This window comes from Poecilia reticulata, chromosome 15 (assembly GCF_904066995.2).
Source record: "Poecilia reticulata chromosome 15, P_reticulata-male-v2, whole genome shotgun sequence".
NCBI lineage: Eukaryota > Metazoa > Chordata > Actinopteri > Cyprinodontiformes > Poeciliidae > Poecilia > Poecilia reticulata.
The window spans coordinates 11935695-11958911 of record NC_088844.1 but is presented as its reverse complement, the minus strand read 5'-3'; the positions used below and the strand labels follow the sequence as shown (position 1 = coordinate 11958911).

Genomic DNA, 23217 nt, shown 5'->3' with positions numbered 1-23217 from the left:
AAAAAAGAGAAAAAAGTCACATTAATATACAACCTAAATGTCACGGTTGGATTTTTCCGTCCGGAGACAGCAATTACTGAAAACTTTAAGTACTATGGATTATCCACAGATTACAGCTTTCTTGAAATGATGAAACAATCTGTAGGAATATGTTTTAACAAAAATAGAAAGCAAAAGAGCAATCATTATTTCATTTGACAGCTGAAGGTTTTACTGAATTAGACTCTCTAAAGTCTTGTCAGAATAATAAGACTGCTTTTGTTGGGGAAGTATCAGTGGATTATAATGAGATTGTAAAGCCTAAGTAGCCATCTTGTTTCTTTAGGTTGATTGTGCCTGCTGTCATGATGATTAATCATGATAATCTTAGGATTTCAACTCAAAATCTGTGCTCACTTATTCACAGCTTTTATTTATACAGTAGGATTGAATTTATGGAGCTGAAGTGTTCAGCATTGGTATCAAAAAAAAATAAATTCCACTTAGAAAGCAGTATAGAATCCAGGAATAACTATATACAGAAAGACCAACACTGGAAATGCAGACGAATGAATGAAAATCACACTTTTTGTGAATTTTTAGAAAATATCACACTATTTCCATCTTTCCAAATAAATGCACCGCATTTCTGTCTTGTACTAAATAAATACTACAGTCAGTACATTATGAGGTTTAATATTTATTTATTTATTTTTTACCAAATACGTGTCAGCATTTGAGCCAAACAAAAGTATATTATACAGTGTCACTATGTTTCTCATAAAGTACTGCAGTAATTTGGCAGAAAGTCAAAATCCAGATTCAGGAAAAAAAAAAAAACCTTACCATTCTGGATGTCCTTCATATCCAGGTGAATACTGGACATCAGAATCCCAACAGCTTGTGAACGCTTGTTGCTTAACAATTTCACCACCTGCAAAATGAACACAGACACAGCAGCGGATAGGTCAGAAAAAACATGTACACAAAAAGCAAAGCGTTTTTGGACTCAAGACCATTACAGTGTGTTTCCTTGTGGGAGCAAGAACGTACGCTGCAAATATTGATAAAAACACATTACAACAGATTTGCCAAGAGAAAAAAAATTAGCAGGATTTTATGAATTAAGTTTCCAGAAGTGATTACACCTAAAAAGTCTTGTGAAATTTTGGCTCAGGATTCACGTGAGTCTACAACAAGTAAACAGTTTTCGAAACAGAAATAAAGTCCATCAAAAGGACATTAAATTAGTCAAAACCCCAGAAAGACAAGGACAGAGCATCTTAAACACTGCCTAAAATTAACAGTTAACTTTATTAAGGCGTCACCCAAAACTAACATCATTATTGTTTGTAGCTTTGAATATGTAATGAATGTGAATTAATAACACACATTGGACAAATCTTAAGCCACAGTGTTCCTTAGTAAGCAAAAGCGTGAACGGGATTGAAGAGAATGAACAAGACGGAAAACCCGAAGCTTACTGCGATCCAGACAGAACCCTTTCACTGAAACCAGATCACACAGACCACAGACCTCGTAAACATACAGGAAGTTGTATCACCGGGCCCCAAATGTCTGTTTCCCTGGAAATAACCACAGCTTTGATGGGCATGGACTGATGCGATACTGACTGGGCATCTCTTTTTAATAGGCCAATTTATTCTATGTAATCCAACAGAAGTATTCACACCACTTCCACTTTTTCACAAATTGTAAAGCTACAACCAATAACTTTACCATGTTGGATTTTTAATTATTCTAATTTTGTTTGTTTGGTTTTGTTTAAAAAGGAAAGGGGATACATTGGTTTATTGTTTTCCAACAAAATCTCATGAGTTGCAGGCTCCAACACGAGTTCTTTTGGGAACGTCTTGCATTCACCTCAGTTCACCTTTTCATCAACTCCAAACAGTTTCTAATGTGTTCGTTTTCCAGCACACAGGGTTTTGTCAGGCACTGCTGCAAACGCATAAACAACTTTAACTCATAACAAAACACTTTTATTGACTATCATTCCTCTTAAAAATCAAAAATTCCATCAGCGCTCCCAACAATGATTTATTCTTCATAACATTCAGCTTGATACAAGACAGAAGATGGTTTTATGCCAATTTTAAGCAGTGCCTGAAAGATTCATCAGATGCAATGGTTTAATATTCTCCACGGAGTTGCTTGTTTGTCCTTTTAGTTTTCCTCTGACAGAAATCGTTCTTTCAGTTATTGTAACGTCTGCCAGTATGGGTTGTCATAAATTCTATACAGCTCTAAAAAACACGTTTTAGAAAAATGGAAGAAACTAGATTTTCTGTAAGACTCACACACTCTACAATGCATTGTATGTCTATATTTTATAATTTCCTTAGATTATCTATCTATCCATCCATCCATCCATCCATCCATCCATCCATCCATCCATCCATCCATCCATCCATCCATCCATCCATCCATCCATCCATCCATCCATCCATCCATCCATCCATCCATCCATCCATCCATCCATCCATCCATCCATCCAAGTTCTATTATAATAGTTCTTAAATGATATTTAGTTAAGCCCTAAATTAATAATAATAATAAAAAATAAACTTGAAAACAGTTTGCTAAAACCCATTGCCACAATTTTGAAACTTAATGTATGGTGTAGTAGGATAAGAATACAAACAACACACCAGTGTTGAAAGTATCAGTTGAAATCTTTTACAGAAAAGATTTGATGAGCTTAATTAAAACCAATGACACGAGTTTTCCAACTAAGAGCAAGGAAACATCTGAACCTAGCTTTAGGCAAGTTATCAAAGTCATGAAAATGACATTAATCAGATAAAATCACCACTAACTACAAAATATTCAACTGAAACCAAAGTGAATTGTCTTATTCAAAAAAGACCGTTTTAAACAGGCATTATTTTTCACTCATAGAAATGTGCAGAACCCTTCCTTTTTATTGAACTACAGGGCAGTTTACTTAAAGATAAGCTGTTTGAGCAAAGCTTTCATAAACTTTAAACTTGGCACGTTTCTAGAAAGTTTTCTGTTAATTTTATGGTTCAGTTCAACGTCTCATAAACTAAAAGATTTCCCAAAAATGTTTATGCCTTAAGACTAACATTTCATCTCTGCCATAAGCACAAAGTATCCCCTAGAGTGTCAATTAGATGGGTAAAACGTAGTTCCCCTGTGCAACATCATTTGTGATTTAGACGCATAAATTTGACCAACAGCACATCAATTTAAAGATGACGACAAGCGCAGCTTTTAAACTGTAGATCAAATGTTTGACTTGGAAATTGATGGAGTGGCGTAAAGTGTATTGGGGAGAGAAACAGTCTCGACTATTAAACCAATTCATACAGAAAGCACAATGGGAGGAACCACACCATGAAATACAACTCCCAAGCTTCTCTTGCTCTCCCTCACTAATTTCCCTTCCCGCTCTCTCTTAGCAGTCATCGTGGCTGTGAGGTTTCCTCACCGCACGCGAGTCTTTGGCTCCGTGCCACTGGATGGTCACAAGGGAGTCGGTTGGGAGCCAGAGCTCACACCACATAATAACTGTCTGGCTGCAGCAGTTCCTCCTGCCACTCAAAGTGACTCTGGGAGCGACAGTGAGGAGAAATGGAAAGAAACGAGGCATGGATGGAAAGTGAAGATTGGGAAAGCTCCAAAGAAGGCCAGAGGGGAAAAAAAAAGTAATAAAATCAGAATAGAGAGAGAGAGGACTAAGCCCAACAGTCAGGAGGACACATACCTGTTTGGCCTTTGATTTGCTGATTGTGTCTGAAATTGGTTTCTTCTTCTCCTTAACAGCACTTTTGGAGAACAGATCCACAAATTCTCCGAAATCAATTGTTGGCTCCTCGATTTTTTCCCACACCAGCGGTCCGGAGATTCTGGAGGCAGGATGACAGATTAACTATTTACTTTTAAAACAAGAGAAGTTTAATATGTCATTCCGTGGTTGAAAAAGTATACCGAAGCTGTTTTCTAAGTACTTATTTGTCATCTTTTGGAAACTACAAATCCTCGTAATACACTCGTGTAGCCCATCAGTCAACAAGCTTAGAATCGAGTTTCTCACTTGCAGCAGAAATTGTGAGATTTATTTTTAGCAGCCGTTCATTCAGCTGCATTTTTTCAAGCCCTAATAAGGGAAGAAAACCTGGTTAGAGTCAATCCTGCCCTAACCACAACGCCTGGACTGCATTGCTTTCATTTTCCACAAGGTTAGCATCTCCATTACCATCACAACATGTGGCTGATCTTTATCTTAAGTGGACATGTTTCCTCTCAAAAATCTCTACTGTTAAAATGTCTGTGTGCAAATGATCCATATCTGACCCGTACTTTTTAGCGTGCAGCTGGATGCGGGTCCAGTAGAGCGGCTTCATTGGCTTGGGGGGCTCCATCACGGCTTTGGCAGGGGTCGCTTCCTGAACCACCAGGGAAGAAATGGGACCTGGAGGTGGAGGGATGTAGCCTGGAGGAGGGGCTCCCATTCCCGGTGGAGGAGGTGGTGGTGGAGGAAGGGGTCCCATTCCCGGTGGAGGAGGTGGTGGTGGGGGAGGGTGTCCCATTCCTGGTGGAGGAGGTGGTGGTGGAGGAGGGGGTCCCATTCCTGGTGGAGGAGGTGGTGGTCCTATTCCAGGCAGAGGAGGTGGCGGTGGAGGGCCAAAGCCTGGTGGCGGAGGTGGAGGAGGGGGTGGCGGACAAGGTCCAAAACCAGGTATTGGAGCAAGTGGAGGAGGAGGTGGAGGAGGAGGAGGAGGAGGAGGAGGAAGAGGAGGAGGGGGCATGCCTCTTGAGGTTGGAGGGGCAACAGAAAGAGGGGAAGGTGAAGGACTTTGGGTGACGCCGTTTTGCTGCCTCTCTTTGCAGGTGCACACAAAGCTTTCTGTAGACTTGAGGCTGGAAGATTTGACTGAAAAGGACTTGGGGCCAATTCCTCCATTTACAGATGCGTCAAATTTAAACCCCTCATCTACGGGTGAAGTTTGAACAGATGCCTCCAGTCTTTCTGCCCTTTTCTGCGAAGCCTTGGGCTGTGCGTTCCCCAGAACTTCCACACTGTCCTCGCCGCTCTTCGCCAAGGAGGGCCGATGCAGGACAGCGATCTTACTCTGCAGCTCCTCAATTTTCTTCTCCAGCTGAGGGATGAGGCAGTTTTCATCCTCTGAAGATGACTGGCCTGACTTCAACCTGCTGGATTCTGTCTGTCAATGAACGACAACACAAAAAAAAGGAGGGGGAGGGGAGAAATTTAAACAAATGCAAATTTTAAGTTGGTACAAAGATCCCAAATAATAATAATAATAATAATCATAATAAATAAAGTGTTAATCTGTGAAATTTCTGTGTTATTGTTTCTGGCTTAAGGTCAATTTGCCTCTTTGTATCCCCATTTTTTGCACATTACTATTGCATCCACTTCCAAATCCTTTCAGAGTCATGAATTTAACCATTACTTATTGTTAGTTACACATTTTACATATCATAGAAAATAATTGTAAAAATGCTCCAATCTAGCACAATTGAACATCTGTTAATGTATTTGCGGATAATCCTGAACATCTGAAGAGCCTTCACTTGGTGGACCCACAGTTGTGGTTTTTATTCTGAAAAACACGGCATTAAATTTTAAAACCATACCAATGTGACCCGAGAGACAAGGAGTCATGGCTTAATTAGTTACCTCGACTTTTATTTTACTGTTCTTGAAATAGTGGACGTCGTCTTGGATCATTTCTCTAAACAAGCCTGACCTCTGGTGGACAAAAACATTTTTACAGGGTAAACCATCAAGCTGTTGCAGACGAACCACAGAAATCCGAGTAGATAAAAAAAAGAACATCAAGTCGAGTGCATTCCTGAATATTGGGAACAACATCAAACGGATCATTTAATGTTGCATGTGAAGCCATTATAAAACGGGAACATTTTCACTGTATAATCACATGGTTATTTTTAACTGACCAAGAACAATTCCTATACTACTCAAGTCTCACAGTAGTTTCCTGTCCTATCTGGCATGATGTGCATTTGTGCATTTCACCAGATTAATTATTGCACCCTTAAATAAAATTTCCAATTATTCACTACTTTGCTTTGATCCATCACACAAAACCCCGATAAAATATGCTATATTGCAAAAGGATCGGCTTGTCAGCCTTCATATAAATTAATCCATAGGGATTATCCATCATATGAATCTGAAGGGATTACTATGATGTTGTTCCATCCTTTGCAGCTCTAATAGCTCTTGCTCTTCTAGAAACCTAAAAAAATTAAGAGTGTTTATATCTTTCAACCATTCTTTCAGAAACAGGTTTACTGAGGTCAGACAGTAACTTTGGATGAGAATACCTGGCTTGCGTTGTCCGTTCAATTTAATCTCAAACATGCTCTTTATGAACTCAGGACTCAGGGTCAGGCCAGTAAAGGTCTGTCATACAAAGGCCACTCATAAGGTATTCATGGCTAATCATCTACACTAGTTCACAGTGATGTTCAGTCTGTCCCTAAACTACCTCAAATTTAGCAACATAAAATTGTCTAAAGTGTCTCGGTTTGCTGAAGCATTAAAAGTATTCCTGAAAATCAGCTTCACACCATAATCTGTGCTTCACCAAACTTTTTACACCCGACAACATGCAGCCAGGCGAGAAGCCACCGCCAAACTCCTCGACTGGATTGACAGCCAGAGAGGCAGAATTTGTCCTCTGGAGAAGACATCTCCGCTCTAGAGTCCAGCTGCAGTGTTCTTCATGCTGCTGCCTCTGACCGTTTGCAATGCACGCTGCAGCTGCTCCGCCATTAACCATTACATGAAACTTTTCACACCATGCTCTGGAGCTTATCTGAGGGCCACATGAAGTTAGGAGGAAGTTTTGAACCAGTGACATCGTGTAATAGTACCATGGTGAAATGCTGGGAGTTTCTGAAAGTGACCCATTGTGTACAGTTGCTTGCAGAATCAGTGTAGATGATGAGGTCCTGGATTTTAAACACTTTGTGGCCATTGAAGTGATTGGAATCTGCATTTAATTAAGTGGATGGGTGAGTAAATACTTTTGACAATATAGTGTACAATGACTTTTTACCATGTCAACGTTTTCAAATGGCAAACAAATTTGAGGCGTATGAGCACTTTTGCAAGACTATAAATGCCAACTGAAAAGAAGTCGCCTCATCTTGGTAAATGAGGTTTAATTTGATGCTTCTTTTACTAATATTGTAAAATTGTGTGAAAAAAGAAAAAAAGATACAGAAGAAAACCTCTCAGTTTGTCCTCAACTACGTTTTGACAGAGACTTAACATTGTGCAAGGAACTGGGGCAATGTAACCAACCTGAAAGTGCAGTGCACCGGACGGCTTGGACGATGAGCGGTGCAAAGGGGATCTCAAGCCTCTCCCATACAGCTCCCACAAGTGGGAAGACACTGGGAGGCCCACAGATGCCCAGGTGTACAACTGCTCCTCCTGCGCACAGTTTAAGAAAAAGGAAAGCAACATTTATGACACTTCTACACCTCATTAAATTATACTCTGATTTAGAGCCTGATTTTGATGGAGGAGAATAAATCAAATGTTTAAGCCATTATATCTACTCCATATCTCAGCCCGAAGGTCACTTCCCTGTCTGAATATATTAATCTTGCCATCTTTTTTTTTTCCTAAGGTGGAAACTCCCTTAGCAATTGCAATTATATGGACTCATATAGCAAACGTTTACCAGCATAAAATACTTTGCCATCAAAAACAACTTCTTTGAAAAGCCAATAGGTAACAACTGAGAAAGTTGTTTTGTAAATGCTGTACACATTTGGAAAAAATAAACGCTGTAAATTATAATTTTTCTGTCATCAGCAACAAAATCTTGAAACCCATTAGAAGCATTTTCACAGACTGAAAAATGCACAGTCCATCTTCGAAAGATGTCCACCTCCTTCTCAGAATATTGGGAAATGACCCGTGTGAGGTTGTGTGTGATGCAAATGGGCACACTTTCTTTAATGTCTATTGCATTCAGGCTCAGATTACGCACTAATGTGTGACGTATTATTCGAAGACGGTGAAAAATCTTATACTGAACTGACTTTCATGCAGCATTTCGTGCTGAAAAATCGAATATGAATATTCCCACTGAAAAGCTGATTGAAATTAGAGGATTAGATTTTGGGTAAAACAAGGACGGCAAAAACAAGCAGGTTTTTTTTTGTTTTTGTCAAATGCCTCAACGGACACAAGTGGTCGGAATGTTGCACCTCTAAACACAATCAGACCAACTTTTCATCAAAAGCTTACAAGGGTTGTACTTTCAATAGGTAAGTCGCCGTGCCCCACTTCAAAGTCTGCACTTTCGACGGCAACGGTAAAGGTTATTCATGGTTGAGCTGAATAATGCAGAACTCCAGGGCACAGCCAGAGCGGTGACAACTCTGTCCAGTCGTGTCATGATGAGCTTTTTGTGGGGAAGAACAGCCTGAGCCCAAGGCACGTGGAGTCGTTACATAACGCAGTCAGCAGATGGGCTACGCAAGCACAGATGCATGCTTGTGTGTGAGCAGGCGAGACTTCATGAGCATTAGAGGGAGTCCGGTTAATCCGACGCTGCCAAACGCCGCCAGTATCAGCGTTTCAGGCTGGCCTTTTGTATCAGAATATCACTAATACACTCCTGCATGTACCCCCTGGCAGAATGTACAATGAAAAGAGTTTGGCAGTGACGTCCCTAGATATAACAACAACAACAATGTGGTTTCTCCAGTTTTGTCTCCAGCTCGGATCCTTGTAAGTAAACCTGCACCGAAAGAAAGAATTGGTAAAGATATACTTCAAGAGCACAGAACGATACTGTTCAGCTAGAGGAATCAGCTGCTTGAATGAAGTACCTAGGCAAAAATACCCCGAGAAAGTCGGTAAGTAAATTAGATGCCTCAGTGATTCCATCTCTGCTGAAACAGAAATGGAAAATAACATTCATGAAGTCAGCTCACATGACTGGGTCGGTCTGCATGCATCCCTGGTCTTTCGCTAATAACATTTAAATTTGTCTGACAGGAGACGGCTATGTAAACTGCTTTATATGTGCATTACGCGTTGCACGTAAAAAAAGAAACTGAAAAAAAAAGCTATATTAGTGAGATCATGTCATGATCATGTGCTCTTTCAGCCACATCACCTCACACTAATTTGGTTTTCCAAGCAGAAATTCTGTTAAAGGGAAGTACAGGGAATATTTTCCTTCTGGCAAGGAATGTCATACTTGATTACAGAAAATGTAAAGCAGTGAAATTCTGTCCTCTTGTGTAAAAGGGGACAGACAAAAGGCTTAAATGTTTATATACGTGCACTAAAAATATTACCTTCCTGCCTCGTTTTACATCAGTGGAAAGGCTGGAGCCAAGCTAATAGAATTAACTTAATTTCTGAAAAAGTGTGTGATGGCAGAACATGGAGGGTGGGCTTACACTGAAGATTGTGGAGACGGTCCCATCACTGCGGTGCTCCGTGTTGCTGTCACTGAAGGGGTGCAGCAGACCATGGGCAAGCATTCGGTGACACAGTTCTTTTGCCTCGTCATCTGCGTCCCCCCCATTGTGTGTGCAAAGCTTTTCCAACAGAGTCTGACCTGACAGCAGAACAGAGGAGGATGAAACCAAGAAACAAGCTGAACCGTCGTTCTGAACCCTGCAGTTTGTCTGTTTTAGTGCAGGATTAGCAAGGAACTGAACAGACACGTTGTTAATCTAGACAGTTTGGAAAGTTTCAAATTTAGATGCGATAATGAAACACCTTCCTGGGCAGACTCTGCTCACACATGCTGAAGCAAGACACCGGAGATGTCAATTGTTACTAAATGTGTGAACTGTTGAAAACAAGTACCGATTAAAGGGTGTGAGGCATTTAAGTTGCTGCATACCACAGCTAACTGCTTTTATGCCGCATCTAAATATTGTACACATCAAAACGAGTAAAACATTGTTGGTAAACATAATGTAGTTATACTAAAAAGTCAAAATCAAAGATTTAATTAAAAAAATATATATATATATGTGTATGTCTTTGTAAGATAATTGGTAATCTCCAGCAAAAACTCATCTTTTTTGTGTTGCAGGTCAACAGATGTTTTCAAGGACTGGAAGAAATATTCATTGTGACATTTTGACTGTAAACCATATAGTTTCATTTCAGCACATTTTGTTATACGCTGAAATAAATCTGTATTTTTGAAACTCAAATCTTATTGTGCCTTCCTTCAGTTATGCCAACAATGCAAGTTCTACTTTTTTCCCCTCATCAATCTCTGAGTGTGAATCAAGGAAAGTGTATAATTAATTAATAAAGGTCTCATGACACAAGATGCTGTGAGAATATCTATAAAAAAACAGGTTTGAGCTGCTCTGCTCTGAATATCTAGCAGTCACAGCAAATGTGTGAAATAGCTAAATGAGTTTTCCTCTGCCTTCCCTCTGTTGCAAGCAAAAATGTGACCTGCAAACATTGCATTATGATCAATATCACATGAACTTATAAAGTCATGACATAGTGTGTTCTAAGCAAAGAGGTAATTCTGAGTTTAGTGCTGAATTTTTTTAAAGGCAAGGCACTTATTATTACACACTGGTCAAATCAGATCTGTGTTGGATTTGAAATAGACATTTTCTAGAGAAACTGATTAAGTCTTCATTGATAAATTGCATATTTTGCAAATGTTTCAAATATATATTTGAATATTTTGAGATTTGGAAAATTCCTTAAAGTTTATAAGAATAACTTTAGCTTGCTACAAAGACTGTCAACTGATGCAGCATTACCAAACCAGCCCTCTGCTTTGGTGAAATGCATACTGGAAAATAAAATGGATGTTGTGGATTGTTGCAAGACAATCCTATCATGATCTTTGGACTACTTGTGTCACTTTGGATGAACTCCTTTTCTGAATAGATGTACTGCATATTTGGTAAGTGAAGCATTGAGTTTCACCCACGTGTTGGGATGAGTGAATCTTTATCAGCGCAGAAACCGTAGTGCAACATGACATCAAATTATTAATGGGTCATAGCTGTGATATTCGAGTTGCAGCAGCGTAGTCCACATGGCCATATGCACCGATGTGGCAGAATTCATAAAAAAAAAAAAAAGATTTCTACAAAATACTGACCAACATGTGAAGTGGTTATGTATTTTTCTCTGTCATTTTATATACTTTGCCCTCAATTGCAAAGTAAAAAAGTTGGCAATTTTATTTTGTAAATTGAGTCAAAAAAAAAAAAAGAGTTGATCATGCATGTGTATATACTTTGTTCAATGTGGCATCCCTACAGCTGCCAAGCAAATACATACATGAATGATCACTCTGATGCGCATTGTGCATTTGAGAATATCAATATAACTCAGAATGGGTGCAATGATTACAGCAGTTTTCCTGGTAATCCCTGTATGGTGTATTAACATTAACTCACTCATCACCATGACCATAAATAACACTGATAGTTGTTTCAAAATGTGTATGAAATATCGAATTCTGCATTTATTTAAATAAAAAAAATCTATCCACCAAGATCTCTAGAAACCATGTTTAATTGTAAGTTTTATTTGAGAAAATAAATAGGCTCCCACCAGACCTTGTTTCTCTCCTGCAGGCAAAACTGTCACATGTGTTTAACACCCACTAGTGCACATTGATGAGTTCATGAGAGGCCATGTGTGTTTTTATGTCTAAGCTAGTGGAATTGGAGGATTTCATTGCCACGGGTGGGGGGGCTGCAGATCTGTGTGCCTAATGCATCAGGACACAAACATATAAACAGCTGAGCCTCTGAAAGACCCCACAGCCTAGAAAAGGACACGGCATCATGTAGGTAGACTGAAACATCCTCTCTGAAAGTATATTTCAGTGACGAAATCTAGCTGGTTTAATGAACTTAAAAAAAATAAAAAATAAAAAAACTGCTCTGCTTAAAATTCATATTTCGAAAACTCCAAATGTAAAAATATAGTAATAACTGAGTAAACATTTTAATTACATTTTACTTGGCAGGTTCCTTAACTGTATCCTGAAAATAACGAAACAAATAGAAAAATACAACAAGGGAAATGTTTTACTTCCAGTAATGATTTAGAGTAATATTAGAATTATTGTAACCCCTCTAATATGGGACAATGCTTTAGAATACCAATATGGAAGCTTGGTGGGACAGAGGGGAAAAATACTGTAGTTTCTTGGCCAAAACAGGACAGATATGGACTTAGTTCTTTTATACAGTTGTACAGTTAACTAGAGTATGTGACTCACCAGAGAAGACATCAAGGTAGGGCGTTGTGGAGGATCTCTTGCCATAATGTGCCCTCTTTGACCCAAGAGTCCAATAAGTCCCCACTGTGTGACTTTTCTCGGGGTTCTCCTGCTCTGGAGACTTTGCTAACCCACTCCGACTCTCTCCCAAGTCCAACTCTGCCGACCAGTCTCCGGAGACTCTATGAGGTCCGGTAATGGAGCTTGACCTGTGCTTGCGCTTTTCAAAGCCCTCAGGCTTGTTGGATTCCAAAGAAGGAGTGGTGGCCTCCCTTTTCCTGGGCACATTGGGGCTAGTAAGCGGGGATCCTACGGGAGAGGTGAGCTGCCTGGTGGTGGTCTTGACATATGACGGGTGGACTGGAGGGTAGAGCTTGACAGTAGAAGGGGAGGTGGCAGATGTTCGTCTAGTCAGAGATCCAGGGACGCAGTCAACCGTCAGGTGACTTACAGACATGCTGCTCTTCCTCCGTGTGAGTGGCAGAAAGTCCGGTCTAACACTTTCCTCGTCATCCCTCGCAAGCGAGAGATCCAGACTGCTCGCACTCTTGTGGGTTCCAGCTGGGCTTGTTCCGGGTGACACTGGATCCAGACGGACACACGGCACACATGTGTTTCTACCCTGTCTACCGTGAACTAGACTGTGCTGTGGTGGTACATCAGGGCTCTCTAGGTCATCCTGGGGCTCTTCAGCACTCTCGTATGAAGTAGTTGCTGTTGTGTCCTGGAAGCTGTAGTCGCTGTTAGTTTTTGGAAGAACACTGCTGCCGCTTATTTCTGTGTCCAGAGCAGAGGACGGTGCTGCGCTTTCACTTGATGAGTTTCTGGACATAGGTATGTCTGTACTTGTATTCTCTATTTTTTTAAGTGCTTGAGCTACACTTTCACACTGAGGCAATTTTTCTTTTTCCAATGTAAATAGCTGTGGAGATACGTTTGTGTCCAAGACTTCGCTCACCCTACTGGTCAGCCCTTCAGATGCAGGCCTGGGTAATGCTTCTACAACCCTGGTGCTGGCTATACATTTTTCTTGAATTGCCTGCTGGATATCAGAAAGGAGATCCTCAGTTTCAGCTGCAGCCGAGTGAAAGCTGTACAGGTCAGTGTCCGACCCCGAGCTTGTCTTGCGGCCAAAGTCCTCCACAGACTGCCGACTGTCTGCAGTCAAGCGGCTCAGATCTCCCTCGACATCCGACACCATGCCCACCTCATCGGGCGAGGAACTTGCTTCTGTGCCAGTCTTAAGCTCGTCCTTGCCAACATGCACTGGTTTCCCAGTTTCCAACGTGTCATCCTTAGACAGACCTTTCACTTTGGATAGACTTTTCCTAATCTTCATGCCAGAAAACACAGAACCTTTTGACTCGGGCTTTATTTTCTTCTTAGCACTGTGTTCTCCTCCTTTACTTGCCTTATTGTTGGATTTTTTAGATTGTTTGTCCACCTCCCTTTCATCAGCTTCACCGTCACAGTTGACATCTCCTGCAGTTCCACCACTTCCCCCTCCTTTCTTCTGCTTTGTCTCCTGGTTCCCCATATTCCTTATCAGGCGAACACCCTTGGCTAACAGGCCATGCTGCTGGGCCTGAGGTGGGGGATTCTGGGCTTCCCCATGGGCTACCACTGATGCTGCTCCTTGTTTGGTCCAAGTTCTTCCAGAGCCAGTTAATCCTTGCTGTCTTCCCACCACAGCTGACAGCAGATGTGAGGATGATGCTGGCTCCCCCAGCGCTGCTGCCCCTGATGATGACGACGATGAGAGGAGGAGGAGACTGGCACTGTCAGCCACAGGCTCCCCCCTCCGCCTCCCCTGCAAAGCCTCACTCGTTCTCTGATCCCTTCTCTCCTTTAGCCCCTCCTTTCTGTCCCCATCTGCCTGTCCAGGCTCGAGCGTCTTGCATAACGGGTTGCTGATCGAGCGAGCAAGCCGCTGCTTGGGGGTCTGCTGCCCTGCTCCATTTTCAACCGAGCTGGGGAGAATCTGCTTCGGAGTTAGCGGCTGGTGCTCTAAAATGCACTGTTGTTGATCCAAGATCGATTGCTGTTTATGGAGGATGTGGGTCACGCTACTCTTCCTCCTGCCTTTGAAGGTGGAAGTAAAGAAACTCTCCTTGAGGAAGGGAACCTGGGTCTCCACTGTCTTGATGGTGTGCATTATGGTCACTTTGGCTTAATTCAGAAGGAATGAGATCTGTACAGGCTGCTGTAAACAAAGAAGTAAAAATAAAACAACAACACTGAATTAATTGAAAGTAGTTTAAGTTCAAACTGTCTAACAGGAGGGGCAGAGGAAAGACTTGGACATACTGGTTAATTTTGTCCAAAGTTTTAACTTCTGCCATCTAAGAGTATACTAATGTACGTCAATGTTACGAGTTCCTTGGAATGCATAGTTCCCTAAATGGTAGTGGTATCTAACTTTTTGTTGATTTTTTATTGAAACATTGCATACTAATATGTCTATTTTCTGTCTGTGATAAGAAATCTTTATTTTCAAAGCAAAAGCAACATTAAAGTAGATGTGCAGATGACATTGCTGAGGACAAAACAAACCAAGTGGCCACTTTTATGCTGGAAAATTTGTAAAATCTGAATAACATTTTGGTAAATATAGGATAAAGACTAGTGACTACGGCTTGTGATGGCTTTATCACAAACCTTGAGAAATGGTTTGTGGGCTTAATTGATTTTTTTTTCTTTTTTCTTAGCTCATTATCCCTGAACTTATTTAAATGTAAAAAAAATAATGAATACTGAAATACGTTTGCATGAACACAGAAGGGCTACTTTCTTAGGCTCCAAGTTAATCTCCCTATTAGGAACAAATAGGAGGCAATGAAGAGCAGCATTGACAGGAGGAAACTGTCAGAACAATATCAGTTTGGAGAATTAAAGTAAAACTCAAACAAAAGGGAGTGAAGCCAATTAAGCATGATAGTCATGCTGTGCTGCATTTTTTTCTCTGTGCAGCACACAGGTCCATTTACCAGTTTTAGTTTGTCTCCAGACTTATATGTTATGGTTATGTAAGCATGCAGCAGTGTGTGTGTGTGTAAACAGATAAAAGAAATAGAAGAAGGACACGGAATCATATCTCTATAACAACCTTTTCAGATCTGGTGTCAAAATGCATCCCGGCTGAATGGAGTGTCAGTAGACCAGACCAAACAAAATAAAAATTCACACCTGGTATTAAATCCCATTTTGAGCAATTTTCTGGCTCTTACGGATTTTCTTGAAAGTAAATGTGTCGCCATGTCAGAGTTGGCTATCAGCTGAACCTTTGAGACGTCTGAAAAGCATCAGAGTTCAGCTGCAAACTGTTTTACCGTCTGATTTTAAAAGATGTGACATACAAGAGGAAATGGACGAAAAATATGGAAATCTTTAAAGCTTATTATTAGTTTACAGATTGTTTATAAAACAACTCTGCAGTCAAACAGCTGAAAATTCACTTCTCACAATGTATTCATCATTTTCCTTGGAAGTGGTTATTGAAGATTTGGGATTCTGTAGCAACTATTTGAGAATAATCAGCAGCTTGCAAATACTGCATAAACAGATTTCATTCATTTTTACATAATCCTAATATCGAAAGATTAATTTAAAAAAAAAACTGTAAAACACAATGTTTTTATTTATTTATTTTTAACCAAGAATGTTTCCAAGTAGGAAAACTTTTATCTGAACAATAATTTCTACTTTAGGTTAGGTGATAGAAACAATTTGAATCTTTTAAAGAGTACAGCAAAGATAACTTGCTGGTTGAGGGAAATCATGTCATATTAGTCACTCGGTTTGTTTCAGGATAAATTTCATGCAAACAGCCACAATAATCCAAATGTGTCCCCAGCCGGATCTGAAGGCAGTGAGAGGAACATCATTGCCCTCTTTCCATCTCAAATGCTTTTGCACCTGTAGTTAGGGCTTAACATAGTTTGACTTACCATGCATACTAATGCCAACTGTGAATGGGTCTGAGTTTGTTATAAAGCACAGACAATGTAAAATTAGTCCTGTTAAAATTCCAGCTAAAAGAGATCACAAGCTGATCACATTCTGCAGACTTTGTCTGGCGCTATGTGGCACTGAAAGAAACATTTTCCTCTTGAACCCTCAAAAATAACACATTTTTCTAATGTACATATTCTACCTGTGTTTCCATCACTCTTGCTGGTGAATCTAAATGGGCTAATTGGGTTGATTGCCAAGCTCATGTAGAGTCCAAACTCCATCTACCTGGTGTTTCATTCTGCTCACCAGCTGCTAACTGATGCACATCAATTCTCTGCTTGAATACAGCTGATTAAATGATTGTGTCATCAGGGGGCTCCACTAACACATGGAAACAGGTTGAGAGGAGATGATCAACCTTTTGAATCTGTTGGAGAAAGTAAACCTCGCAAGACACTGGTCCAAAACAATGAGCAGCTGGCTTCAAGAAGTTGCCAGTCAATTTGACTGAAAGGATTATTAGTTATTTCTAAACATCACAAATTCAACTGATTATTTCTGTTTCTATGGCATGTTTGCCCATTTACATCAGTGGTTTTACTGACATTATACGACCATTTCTTTTCTGTTTCACTGCTTTCTTTACGCATCTGTTGACCACTCTTTTGCTTTAGTCCCAATTTTTCAGTGATAACTCATGAGCCAAGATATAATTGCCATTATTTACTCAATCTAATGAGGTTCATGTTGTTGAACATGTGCTATGAGGGTGTGACTTGTAGTTCTCGCTGCAAGGATGTCAAAACAACAACAACCTACAGACAGTGGGTGCATTCCTTGTTAGTCATTCCTTATTAGATTACCCTGGTAGATGTGATATTGAAGCTGCGTGCGAGGAGTTTCTCTTCAGCTGAGAGCAAGCACTAGGTTTTAATATTTTACTAATCACTGATGATATACATATGCAAAAAGTTTACACAGACAAAAACCACTGACAAAACAAACAGAACCAACTCTTTGAGCAACTGAATAATATGTAAATTGAGTTTGTGTTCTCTTTTTAATGTCTTAGTCTCCAAACCCATAAACACAGACCGTTTCTGACAGAGGGTAATCTCCATTTCCTTGCCAGTACATAAAGACAAAGTCTTAAAATTGTTTCAGAAAGCCAATACGCCTGTGCATCTGCTGAATGTGCTGTACAAATTTAGCACTTATAGCTGTCCACCTTTCCCCAAGCTTCTCCTGGCATGTTTTCCCATTTACATCAGCGGTTTAATTGACGTTATACTGCCTACCTCCACCCCAGACGACTGAAAAAGAAAAGCCAGTATCCCCCAAAATATATTTTTTAAATCAGTCTAAACATTGTAATGAACAAACCAGCAGGCAATGTTCTGTATTTTAGGCTGCAACCATTGAGGACACTTTTTGAAAGCCAAATTGTCACAAATTTGAGAAACTCTCCTCTTGACCGCAATTTATAACTGAGTGATGTGCAATAGAATCACAAAGAACTACACCCACTGACTCCTCTTAACTCTCCAACACTAATCAACTCTATTTAAAAAAATAAACTCTTAATTTAAGTGTTCAACAATCAAAAAATTAACAATCTCTGCTTATGATCAAATATTTGAGGCATTTGGTTTTTTAGATATTTACAAGTGCTTAGCAAATAGTTAAAAAATCACAACAAATTAGTTCAAGACTTCATAAAAATGCAAAAACATACTGTCCCCAGCATGTGTATGAAAGCAAACACATGCCCAAAAAACAAATACAATTAAATAAAAACTTTCCAAATAGATGTTTAAATCATAATTGCTGCTAGAAAAGCAGCAACATCTGTACCGTATACAATGTCTTGTTGACTCTACACACTATAGAACTAATAATTTCTTACATTATAAGGATGAGTCCTCAGCTAATACAAACACACCATTAATTTCCTTTTCAGGCAAGTGAAGAAAACTATAGCAGTCAAAGTATAACGTTACAAAATCTACTTTTAAATTCAACAGTAAGGTATGATGAGTGATTTTCCAGTATGAAAAGTTGTGCTATACTTGCCTGGCTGCTGTATTCTCGTTGCTGGTTTAGTGACTGACTGCTGAAAACACAAATGGTGGTCTGTCTCCGTCTCTGGGCCGCTCCTTATCAATGGGTCACATGAAGTTGTTATTTTGCTCGTCACATGTTTAAACTTCATGGCCATTTCCCATTTAGCACCGTCTCTGACTCCCTTCACTAACTAAATCAGACCTCATTGTGGAGCCAAATAAAACTATATGAATGTATAAGAGAACAACAGTGTTTATTCAGTTAATATTTGTTGAGGAGTTGGAAAGCTTATAGCTGGCATAGGAATCGTATAGAAGAAAAGTGATTGCACAGTCCAAAACTATCACAACTCGTTTTTTTTCTTTCCACTTTTGGCCTGTTGCCACTTTTAAGGCCATCTTTTCAATCATTTATCATGTATTAAAGAAGGTGCTGATAATCTTATAAATCTGTATGCACTAATTAACATTATTTCAATTAGTACTTTGAAAAAAATGCTATAAGAAGAATTTAATGAATTACTTTTATTTTTGATGATCTATAAGATTGAACTCCATTATCAAAACAATGGTCTAAGTTTTCCCCCATGAAGTCATAACAATTATGAGGTCATGCTCTCAGAGGACACTAATAATTTAAACATTTCTGTGTATTTGAAGGGAAAGTAAAATCAAAAATATTAAGGAAAACCACACAAATATGAACACAAAAACATGTTTTAACATTTTATTTAAAATATAATGATAGGCATACTTGAACATAAATAAATTTAAGAGAGAGAAAAAAATATATTTTGATGATGACACTGAAGCACATTAAGTTCAAAGCAAGCTAAATACCTACGGTTGGCAGTTGGTGTCTTATTTGGACATCCAATTTGCACATAATTCAAAAACAAAGATGAACACTACATTCACCATAATAATTTATTTATCTTCATGACACCCGTTATATTACAGATTACCTTTTACCTTCACTATCTTTTGCACATCATTAGAAATGTTTCTGCAGTTTAACCCCCCCACCCCCTCAAAAAAACTAATGTGCATTGCAAAAAAACACCAAATTAATTTTTCATTTTAGTTTTTGTGTTTGATATTTCTCTGTATACTATAAAAAGGTTTCAACTTTATGTACAAATCATGTGACATGGCTTTATAATACTTTGAAGAAACTCAACACATGAAAGTAAAATCATAGTTATACCATGAGTGTGCATGGATAATCTATTTGGAGTTACTCAACATTTGGAAATATATTCCTCTTTAGTCCCAATTTAGAACCTATTATGTAAATGTTAAAATTGCATTGTAGCAATCAGATATCCCTCCAGAGGGCGCAATTGCTGCTTTCATGACTAGAAGTTTCAAAGTTAGAAACCAAGCCAGCGCAAATCAAATGTACATCTTTGTGTGCATTTGTCTCAGTATACTAGGTCAGAAATGTACACAGAACCTTTTCATCATTGTACAGTCATTGCTTTTGACAGGAAACTGCAAGCACAGAAAACACAACCAAAGTACCCATTGTGTTCACCATAGAAAAACACAACAATCACATTGAACACAACAGCATTTCACTGTGGTGCCACAATATATTCACAACTCACTTCATCAAATGTATCATTTTTAAACTGGCTCAAAATCTCTGGAGTACCTAGAAAACCAAAGATGAAAATCACAAAAGGCAAAGAAAAAAAAAAAAAGCAGTTCTCTGATGAGTGAGAGTAAGGACACATTTTAAGAACTTTTATATTTCATGATACACAAGAAAGCTAAATCGATGTAGAAATATAATCCACAGAAGTTTTGCTAAAAAACACATGCCATTTAAGAAGTCACTGCAAACTAGTAAAATGTAGAAGCCAGTGAACACAAGACTCCTTTTTACTGTGGCTTTCAGGAACGTATTATAGACATACAGTTTTGTTTGAAATGTAAAACCAGTCTACACATTACAGTTCTAGCTACCCACAGAGGGAAGTTGTAAGAAATGTAAATCCCTTACATGGACATGCTTACGTTTTGTCAATTGCACTTCCATATTTGTCCTGCAATGCCTTTTAAAAGCCCTTTGTGATAATTTCCTCGTCATCTTCTGCCAGAAGCACTAGAGTGAAATGGTAAAGAATTCTTTCATAAGAAAGACAAAACTTTCATCTGTGGACCTCGCCTCAGGCAAAACTTCCCGCTGGCACCCGTTTGCCAAAGTACATTGATGCTCCAACATAAACACACATCACAAGACCACCATGTAGTGTTGCTGTATTTTACATAACAGCTGACAAGGACAGTGTGGATTTTTAGGCCAAGAAACCTGTATTTCCATTGTCCTTTGTTGAATGTTGAAACTGTCAACAACCGACTCATTACTCAGTTATTTTACGTAGACTCCCTGGGAATGCCCCTGTGGAAGACCACTGATTGCCTCTGTTGAAACTGCAGCTTTCGCCTTTTCTTCTGATCCCAGCGGCACAGCAGTATCATCTTAAAGGTTGTTCGGAAAGTCTTGTTGCAAAGCGCATAGCACATGGGGTTGACTGTGCTGTTTACATAGCACAGCCAGTAGCCCACTGCCCACAGGGTCTGCGGGATGCAAACTTTACAAAAGGTTGTGATTAACACCATGATGTTGTACGGTGTCCAGGTGATGATGAAAGCTAAGAGGATGGCGCTGAGTGTTTGAGCTGCTTTCTTCTCCTTCACTAAAGACATCCGTTTCCTCTTTGTGATCTGAGTCCGGGTTCGTGTGGCAAAGCGCTTTGCCATAGCAGCTTCTTTAAAAGAAAGGGGGACAGAGGAGGACTTGGTGGTCGTGCAGGTAGTAGAGCCATCAGTGGCAGTCGTTGATGGGGTATCATCCAGAAACCCTTGGTGAGACTTGGCCTGAATGGTGGACATTGACCGTGTCTTGCGTGAACTGAAGCGTTGGTGGTAGCTATTTTCTGTATTGTTTGTTCCCTCAGGTGTAATGGGAGCAGTTGTGGTAGTGGTGACTGTTGATAAACTGTCTCCCCTCAGTGGATCCTCTTCTGAGGCCACATCCAAATCCTCACAAGAGGTAAGCTGAGAGTTGACTGCAGCCTTAATGCCAGGGAGGCTGAGGACAATCGAAAAAATAGCATGACTTTGAGAAATCATCTCTCTTCCCCCACAGTCCTCATCCTCTGAGGACCCAGAATGGTCCAAAGAGGCCGCTGCATCATTATTGTTCCAGCTGTCACTGCTGCTCTGGTCCGGATCACGATCCCCATGCCTGATACTTCCAGGTCTCCAAGAACGAACACCTGGCCAGCAGTGGAATCGCCCCACCAGCTCCTGACATGTGCTCTTTTTCTTAGGCATCCTATTCAACTCATAGCTACCACAGCTCCTAGAACTTCCAGTTTGATGTACAAAGCGAGCTCTCTGACCTCGTTTATTATTTCCTGCTCTTCCCCCTGGCCCTCCACGACCTTCTGAACCTTGCAGTCCCGCCAACTCTTTTGAACGGTTTTGGGTTTCCTTATAGATGCGCCAGTATAAAATACTCATTATTGTCACAGGTAGATAGAAAGCTGCCATTGCTGTGCAGAAGGTTGTGATTGGCTCTGTAAGGAACTGGATATAGCATTGGTTTTGGGGTACCGTCCTTTGACCTACAAAATACTGCCACAGCAGTATGGCTGGAGCCCACAGGACAAGAGAAACAAGCCAGGCTAGGCCAATCATGACGCCAGCTCTCTTTGTGGTCCGTTTGGCCCGGTAGGTCAAAGGTCTGGTTATAGAAAAGTAGCGATCAAAGCTAATGACCAGAAGGTTCATAACTGATGCGTTGCTTGCAACATAGTCAATAGTCAGCCAAAGGTCACAGGCCCATGTGCCTAGGGCCCAGTAGTCCATTATAAGGTAAGCTGTGTAGAGATTCATGGAGATTACGCCTATTATGAGGTCAGCTACGGCCAAACTCAGTAGAAAATAGTTGTTGACTGTCTTCAGCTGGCGATTGACCTTGAAGGAGACCACTACCAGAATGTTGCCAACGATGGTGACCAGCGACAGCGAGCCTGTCAGTAAAACAATGAGGACAACTTGCCACACAGGATGACCACCAAGAGGGTCACGGGGTGTTTCATTCTCAGGTTGAGGAGTGAAATTAAGGTTCTTGTGATGCGCACTGGATTGAGAGTAGGCTCCGGCTGTTCGCGGCGATGTGTCGGCAGTCAAGATGAGACCAGGGTCCGTGATGTTGGAGCTCATTGTTATGTTCTTGCATATTCTGAAGAAAGAGACGAAGAAACAAGGAAATAAGGGGAAGGAGTGGAAGGGAATAAGATGTGGGATATAGGAATTAAAAGGGAAAAGGACAGAGGGAAAAAGAAAGATAAAAAGGAGAAAAATACATGAGTATAGCTGACAATGCTATTAATGTCCAGCAGGTGAGGCTGTAGGACTACACTACAACTTGCATGTTGACCAAAGATGTTTGTCTAACTTTTCTCAATCTATTTACATGTAATTTGAAACAAACTGCATGTACACTATATTGTACTGTATTTCTTTATATAATTATTATAACAACATCATCAAGATTTTACAAGAGTAAATTGAACAGGAAGTACATTCATTGCTTGTTTTTCATGATATGTAGTACATTGCACAGTAACTTCCCCCATACACAGGATTTATGTTTTTACACGTTTGCCTACTGTCTGCAAAAATCTCAGCGTTGATACTGTAACTTATTTAACATTGGGTGTATGGACACCATAGACATCTTTTTAATTCACTGACAAATGAATCATGCCGACGTTTTTCTACAGACCAAAAACTGTTTTCTCGTTAAAATACCACAGCAACAGTTTTCCAAGAAAACTATGCCATCACATGATGTGAAGCATTTTTTAACACTAACAAAATGGGACTAGTTATAACTTTAAAAA

At 40.0% G+C, this 23217-nt stretch overlaps 2 protein-coding genes and 1 long non-coding RNA gene across 5 annotated transcripts in view; 1 reads left to right on the top strand and 2 right to left on the bottom strand.

Moving 5' to 3' along the window:
• fmn2a (formin 2a) overlaps window positions 1–14500 on the bottom strand; it is a 41038-nt gene extending 26538 nt beyond the window's left edge. The window contains exons 1-6 of one of the 2 annotated variants that reach the window (XR_014091195.1): window positions 12279–14500; window positions 9451–9611; window positions 7328–7459; window positions 4327–5192; window positions 3731–3872; window positions 826–913 (exon numbers count right to left, since the gene is read on the bottom strand). Coding sequence is in view for 1 of the 2 variants with exons in the window: in XM_008429245.2 (XP_008427467.1) it covers window positions 826–913; window positions 3731–3872; window positions 4327–5192; window positions 7328–7459; window positions 9451–9611; window positions 12279–14433 (3544 nt within the window). In the remaining variant the exon portion in view is untranslated. The remainder of the gene's footprint in view (window positions 1–825; window positions 914–3730; window positions 3873–4326; window positions 5193–7327; window positions 7460–9450; window positions 9612–12278) is intronic. The other variant, XM_008429245.2, reaches the window with a different exon arrangement.
• LOC145555110 (uncharacterized) lies at window positions 8502–10221 on the top strand. Its single transcript, XR_014091197.1, has 2 exons — window positions 8502–8898; window positions 10098–10221. It is a non-coding gene; the product is annotated as an uncharacterized LOC145555110 (long non-coding RNA).
• Window positions 14501–19008: 4508 nt separating the features above from the next.
• chrm3a (cholinergic receptor, muscarinic 3a) overlaps window positions 19009–23217 on the bottom strand; it is an 86639-nt gene continuing 82430 nt past the window's right edge. For both annotated transcript variants that reach the window (XM_008429242.3, XM_008429244.3), the window contains one exon: window positions 19009–22553. In XM_008429242.3, the coding sequence (XP_008427464.1) occupies window positions 20678–22534 (1857 nt within the window). In that variant the 5' untranslated portion in view covers window positions 22535–22553 and the 3' untranslated portion in view covers window positions 19009–20677. The remainder of the gene's footprint in view (window positions 22554–23217) is intronic.